Source organism: Nannospalax galili, unplaced genomic scaffold (assembly GCF_000622305.1).
Source record: "Nannospalax galili isolate Female #2095 unplaced genomic scaffold, S.galili_v1.0 scaffold809, whole genome shotgun sequence".
Classification (NCBI taxonomy): domain Eukaryota; kingdom Metazoa; phylum Chordata; class Mammalia; order Rodentia; family Spalacidae; genus Nannospalax; species Nannospalax galili.
This window is the reverse complement of record NW_008360015.1, coordinates 49,199-56,644: the sequence shown is the minus strand read 5'-3', so window position 1 is coordinate 56,644 and position 7,446 is coordinate 49,199. Positions and strand designations below refer to the sequence as shown.

General features: G+C 40.5%; 1 protein-coding gene across 3 annotated transcripts in view; it reads right to left on the bottom strand.

The window, feature by feature from the left end:
• Window positions 1–2,971: 2,971 nt before the first annotated feature.
• Window positions 2,972–7,446, bottom strand: part of Znf12 (zinc finger protein 12) — a 14,621-nt gene continuing 10,146 nt past the window's right edge. For all 3 annotated transcript variants that reach the window (XM_029559127.1, XM_008823991.3, XM_008823990.3), the window contains exon 5: window positions 2,972–6,756. In XM_029559127.1, the coding sequence (XP_029414987.1) occupies window positions 4,910–6,756 (1,847 nt within the window). In that variant the 3' untranslated portion in view covers window positions 2,972–4,909. The remainder of the gene's footprint in view (window positions 6,757–7,446) is intronic.

The window sequence follows — 7,446 nt, the reverse complement described above, 5'->3', positions numbered from 1 at the left end:
TTCTATGTATGCTTGTGAGATTTTATATATATATATAGTTCAGGCTGACCTGGACCTCAGATCTGTCTTCCAAATGCTGGGATTACAGGATTACAGGTATGCACTACCATGTTTTGCTGTATATATATAATTTATTTTAATATTTTTTATTTTATGTGTATATTGCCTACATGTGTGTAAGAGCACCTGTGTTATGCATGCGTGTGGAGGTCAGAAGAGAGAATTGGATCCCCTGGAACTGGAGTTATGAATGGTTTTAGCTGCCATGTGGGTGCTGGGAATTAAACCTAGGTCCTCTGCAAGAACAGCCAGTGTTCTTAACTGCTTAGCCACCTCTCCAGGCCATATATAATTTATGTGTAGACCCAGCTGACCTGGAACTCACTTTGGAGACCAGGCTGCTCTCTGTCTCAGAGATCTGCCTGCTTCTGCCTCCCAAGTGCTGAGACTAAAAGTGTGTCACCATACATTTTGTAGGGATCTTTTTTTTTTTTTTTTTTTTTTGAGACAGGGTCTCCTTGTAGCCTCAGCTGTCCTGGAACTCACTATGTAGGCCAGGCTGGCCTCGAACTCACAAAGATTTACCTGCCTCTGCCTCCCAAGTGTGGGATTGAAGGCTTGCACCACCACGCCTGGCCTTTGTAGAGCTCTTTTAAACAACTATTGTCCTAGTTTGTTTCTCCATTTCAGTGACAAAATACTCTGACCAATACCAACTAGGGGAGGAAAGGATTTGCCTTATATCTCCCAGGTCACAGTTCATCAGGGAGCCCAAGGTAGGTACGCAAGACAGGAACCTGGAGTCAGGAGCTGAAGCACAGGCCATGGAGGAACACTGCTTACCAGCTTGCTCCTCTGGCCCCTGCTCAACCTGCTTTCTTATACACGATCATATCATGATCTTCCGGGCTCCAAGGGGTTGACGGCAGCTCCACTTCTCTGACTCTGCCATCTGGCAGACCCAGGCCAGTTCCATTCCATACCTGTTACTACTGCCTTTGGTGGTTATCCCATGGCATCTCCAAAAACCTGAGGTCTCCACTGAAACTGAGGCTGCACCTTCACCAATGGCCTCATCTGGCCTCTTGGGGTACAAAGCCTCAGATTCTCTCCATAACCTCTTCAATCCTGGGGTCTTCACTGCAACTGAAGCTGCACTTTCACCAATGGCCTTTCCTGGCCTCTCAGGGTAACAAAGCCTCATTTGTTCTCTGTGATTCCTTCACACTTTAGACACCAAAACCATACAGGAGACTCTTACATATTACCAAGTCCTGCTTCCAGCTTGAGTTGGAGGCTTGGGCCCCCTCTGGACCATAGTTTCTCTGCTGACCCTGAGGAAATACTTCCCAGAAGATTTTGCCACAGTGATGGTGGTCTCCTGTTATTTACAGCTGATTTTTCAGCCCCAGCTGACTAGCACCAATTGTCCCAGTAAAACAAATGTTTCACTTCAGTGGTTCTAGTTCTTAATCACAGCTGATTCTTCAGTCCTAGCCAACCAGAAACCACAGATTCTCAATTCAAAATATTCCACAAACAGTCCTGATAGTCTCTGCTTCCCTTTGAAGCTTCACAAGCTAGGTCTCCATTGTCTACAACTCTTTCAGCATAACTGGTCCAAGCTCCACAGCAACAAACTTTAAACACTCAATGGCTTTCCAGCTCAAAGTTCCAAACACTTCCACAATCCTCCTAAAAACACCAAGGTCAGGTCTACCACAGCAGTACCCAACTCCTGGTACCAATTTCTGTTTTAGTTTACTTCTCCATTACTGTGACAAAACACTCTGACCAATACCAACTTGGGGAGGAAAAGGGTTTTTTTTTTTTTTTTTGTCTTATATCTCCCAGGTCACACACAGTTCATCAGGGAGCCCAAGGTAGGAACTCAGGGCAGGAACCTGTATGCAGGAGCTGAAGCACAGGCCATGGAGGAATGCTGCTTACTAGCCTTGCTCCTCTGGCCCCTGCTCAACCTGCTTTCTTATACAACATAGGCCCATTTGCCCAAGGGTGGCACAGTGGACTGGGCCCTCCCATATCCCTCAGTAATCAAGGAGATGCCCCAGACATGGCCATAGTCCAGTGCAATGGTGGCAATTCCCCCAATTGAGAATCCCCCTACCCACATGTGTCAAGTTGATAACTAAAGCTATCCAGCACAACTATATTATGAACTTTTTGCTTCCACCCCGAACTATATACCAGACTTTTAATTCTTGTTATGCAGCCTACTCACAATCATATAGAAAGGGAAAAGTGCTGAACAACAAAACAAGATCCATATAAGTCTTATACATGAACAATGTGGTATTTTGGCTAATGGGTAAATTGCTCAAGTGATATGGGCTATCAAGCTACCACAACTAGACCCTTAACTCACACCACATATTGCCAAATAACATAGCAATAATCCATGTAGAAGTTAAATTGTCTCAAAATTTATTTGAAAATGGGTAAATTCAGGCTTCAAAGGTAAATTTCACAGGTCAGGCTGAGAATGGTGGCTCATACTTGTAATCACAACACGTGGGAGGTGAAGGCAGGAGAACTGCCATGAGTTTGAGGCCTACCTGGGGAGATGGCTCAGTTGGTAAAGTGCTTGTCTTGAAATCATGAGGACCTGAGTTTGATTCCCAGACCCATGTGCATAAACCCATACAGTGGTGGAAGGCTCCATTGGTAAAGTGCCTGCTGTGCAAGCATGAGGACATGAATTCCATACCCAGAATCCATGTACAAAAGCGGGGTAATGTAATCCCAGCAATGGGGAGGTGGAGACAGATGGATCCTGAGGCATGATGGCCAGCCAGCCTGGTTTTCTTGGTGAACTCCAGGCCAGTGGGAGGCACTCTCTCAATAAACGAGTTAGGTAGTACCAGAGGAACAACCCTGAAGTTGTCCTCTGGACACACACACACATACACATAAATATAAATATAAAAATTATATAGGTCCATAGGACAGCTCAAGGAAGCATACACATTTAATTGTTTCAAATTCATTTCCAGTGCTCAGATTATTTACATCCAAATTTACAGACAATACATCTTCTAATAACACATCAAAATAATCAATTTACTTAAAGTCCATTCCTGAATTACATAACTCCTACAAAGTGTAACTCTGTACAGTTAGAATGTATTCTGTCATTAGTAACTGAACATTCTTAGTCAACAGGCTTAGAAACAGTCTTTCATAAAAGAAATAGTCCAGACATAGGAGTGCTACAAGTGTAGCTGGTTCACTGGCTCAGTGACATCATTCAGGTTCTGGGTTCTTCTAGTCTTTCTGTAAAGGCCATGATAACATCAAATCCACTGCTGGAAGATGTTACCTGGTATCTCATCCAGACAGTGATGCCCAAGATTCTGCTTTGCCTTGCTCAAAACCTTTAATCTTTGAGGAAACCTTTTCTGGAAACAATCTTTGACTTATCCCCTCTCTTAATCATTTTGGACTTGGGTCCTATGGGCATTATAGACCAATTTCTGGCCATGAGAAAGGACTATCACTACCAATTTAAAAACTTACCAGGATTTATCTCCTATCTTTTAAGGAGGAATGGATAGCCAGACTCTGCTGTCAAAGAGCAAGGAATGATGGAGAGGCAGGGAAAATTAACGTGCCCTGAATTACTACAGTGATGAGAGCAGAGAACACTGATAAACACTAGTATACCAAATTAAAAAAGAACAATGCTACCCAGCATTTGTGCTCTATACACTTATGTAAGCACCTGAATAAAAAAGTGGATGAATAGCTACTAGAAACGGGAACATTCTAGGTGTAGTTTTTGTACAGAGTATGGCAAGTGCCAAAGCTATTTTTCACTCTTGGAGACTTCTGGCTTAATTTACAATTAATCTATACAGAGTTCTCTATTTTATACATATATTTCTACCTTTGCTATAGTTCATAACATAAAATGGTTTTCTTTATAGAGGCTGTTATTTAACTAACAATGACCAAATGTGTTTTAAAATCCAAGGAAGAATGCCTGAAAAAGCACAATTCATACCTATCAAATACGTCAGGGACAGTGCATATTAAGATACTAACATAATGGTAAGCTTAGTTAGAATGGATCTTACTATATGTTACAAATTAAAGATACTTTCCCAAACATGATTCAAACAACATATGATTTTTGTAATGTTACATACTAGAAAAAGAACAAGAAACCCTAATTCTTATGTTCCTGGGTAACTGTTTATGTGTAGGCTTAATGCTGTAAACTATGCTATTCTTTTTATGTCTTGTATTTATGGAGTATATTTATTTATAGCTGAGTATCTTCACTTTTACTTTTTACAGTAAAAAAAAATCAAACATCTTTTAATGTTGTTTCCAAAGGAGTGTTTTCCACATTCCTTAATACAATTCCCTAAGCAGTTTGATGTCATATTGAAATGTATTTATATATTTTCACTCCTGTATAGTCTGGTATCTATGTAGTCTTGTTATAAATGTGGTTTCTGTCCTGTGAATTTTCAGATTAGTCTAACTGACAAGGGCTTGTTTCTGCTCACCTCTGAGCTAACATACAGGTGTCCCTTGATAATGTGAAAGTGCAGTTGTAGGACCCCATAGATACCAAAATCGGCACTGTCAAATCCTTATGTAAAATGAGAACTTTTATAACCTACATAACTCTCCCATATACTTTAACTCATCTCTAGATTATTTATAATGCTTAATATCATATAAATGCAATGTAAATGGATAATGTATTATATTGTCTAGGGAATAACAAGAAAGTCGTTACATATTCAAAACAGATAAAACATTTTCTTATTTTTGGTTGAATTCATGAATATGGAAACTACCTGTGCTAGTGGCCAACTGTACATTGGTACTTGACTCCAGATAGGAGTTTTGAGTTCATTTAAAGGATTGTATGACTTTAAAGAACCCCTCCCACATCAACTACATTCACATTTCCTCTCTTATGAATTCTCTGATGGCTATTGAATGCTGACTTATGGTAAAACTTCTTCCCACATTCAGTACATTCATAGGGCTTCTCTCCAGAGTGGGTTCTGTAATGCACAGTGAGGTATGACATCCGAGAGAAGGCTTTCCCACATTCATTGCATTCAAAGGGTTTCTCTCCTGAATGAATCCTGTGATGTATGGTGAGATAGGACATCTGAGAGAAGCATTTTCCACATTCATAACATTCATAGGCTTTTTCGCCTGTGTGTGTTCTCTGGTGTCTATTAAGGGCTGAATTCTGACAGAAGGTTTTCCCACATTCACTGCATTCATAGGGTTTCTCTCCTGAATGAATTCTATGATGTATAGTAAGGTATGACATTTGTGAGAAGAACTTTCCACATATGTAACATTCATAGGGCTTCTCCCCTCTATGAATTCTCCGGTGCCTACAAAGGGCTGAATTCTGGTAAAAGGTTTTCCCACATTCACTACATTCATAGGGTTTCACTCCTGAGTGAGTTCTATGATGTACAGTGAGGTATGACAACTGTGAGAATAACTTTCCACATTCATTACATTCATAAGGTTTCTCTCCTGTATGTACTCTCTGATGTCTCATGAGGGCTGAGTTCAGGTAGAAGGTTTTCCCACATTCTGTACACTCATAGGGTTTCTCTCCTGAATGGGTTCTGTAATGTACAGTAAGGTATGACAACCTAGAGAAGAACTTCCCACATTCGTTGCATTCATAGGGCTTCTCTCCTGTGTGTGTCCTCATGTGGGTTGTGAGAGTAGACTTGCGACAGAAGCATTTCCCACACTCACTGCACTTGTAGAGTTTCACACCTGTGTGAATTTTCTGGTGATCATTAAGCGCTGACTTCTGGGAGAAGGTCTTTCCACAGTCATGACAAACATAGGGCCTCTCTCCTGAATGTGTTCTCTGGTGCTGTGTCAGATGTGTCTTCTGGCAAAAGGATTTTCCACAGTAACTACATTCATAGGGCTTCTCTCCTGAGTGAGTTCTCTGATGCTGAATGAGGTGTAACTTCTGGTAGAAGTTTTTTCCACATTCGTTACATTCATAGGGCTTCTCCCCTGTGTGGGTTCTCTGATGGACAGTGAGGGTTCCCTTCTGGCAGAAGGATTTTCCACATTGGTTACACTTATAAGGTTTCTCTCCCGTGTGAGTTCTCTGATGTATAACAAATTTTGACTTTTTGCAGAAGGTCTTTCCACACTCACGGCACTCGTAGGGCTTCATTTCCATGTGAGAACTCTGGTGGACACTGAGGTCTGACATTTGGAGAAAGGCTATTTCAGATCCATTCCAATTATAGGGCTTTTCTTCCATGTGATTAACAAAAACAGTATCCTTTGGGAAGGCTTTCTGGTATTCAACATACTCAAACGGCTTCTCCAAAATATGAATTTTCTGATAAATATTTTCTTCTCTTAGAGTGTAAGCACCTTCATTTTGGCTAAATTCGTAAGAGTCATCTCCTAAATGTGTTTTCTCAAGCTTAATGTGGAGGGTTTTTCCACATTCACCGCATTCATTGGGCTTCATTTTTGCATAGCTTCCATCACTACTAATAAATTCAGACACACATGTCAAGTTCCTCTCACATGAGTTGCATTTAGAGGCTTTTTTTCTCAAAGGAATAAGGTTCATTTCCGCATTAACAGCTTTACTGGAAACTTCACCTCTCTTTTCAATCGTGCTTTTGTGAATAAACACAGTTGACTTTGAATGTTTCTCTTCATCTCCTTGGATTCTCTCCATAGAGTCACTGGCTTGCCAGATTTCATCTAAAAAGAGGCAAAAAGAACAAATATTTGTACATAGTGTAAACCTACCCACACAAGACGTGGATGGAGACTGATACACAGTCTCATTGTGAGAAGGTTCTAGCTTCACACTACTACTATTTTCTCTCCTTATTCTTATTTGGAATAACACAGATACATCTCCAGTGGTGGAGAAAGGCAGTAAACTGATGAAACACAGCACCTTTGATCTGGGCTATTTTGCAATATTTTGTTCATAGACCTAGAGCAGTGACTAGTAAAAGAGGGATATTTTATGAAAGGCTGATAAAAGAGATAAGGAGAACAAGATACATGGAAGCAGCTCAGTTTGGCACCAAACAAGTACTTTCTGTCACATCAAATTATTTCATAGCACATTGGGAGAGATGGATTACAGTTTAAGGCATTACTGACTACACTGACACATTTATGGTGTCATTTTCACTACTCTGCATCTTTTTCAGACTATTCTACCTTTTTTCCCCCTTTCTACACAGTAGTGCCACACAAATTCACACTGAAATTTTTTCCATGTTTAGAACCTGTAACTTGAGCTTTCCTTCTAACTAAGCTCCACCTGGAAGGAGATTTCTGGAACATCAATCAAGTGGTGTCAAATGGTATATTTGTCACTTCCCTAAAAGCTTAGATTTCTTAAATGTGTGTGTGTGTGTGTGTGTGTATATATAT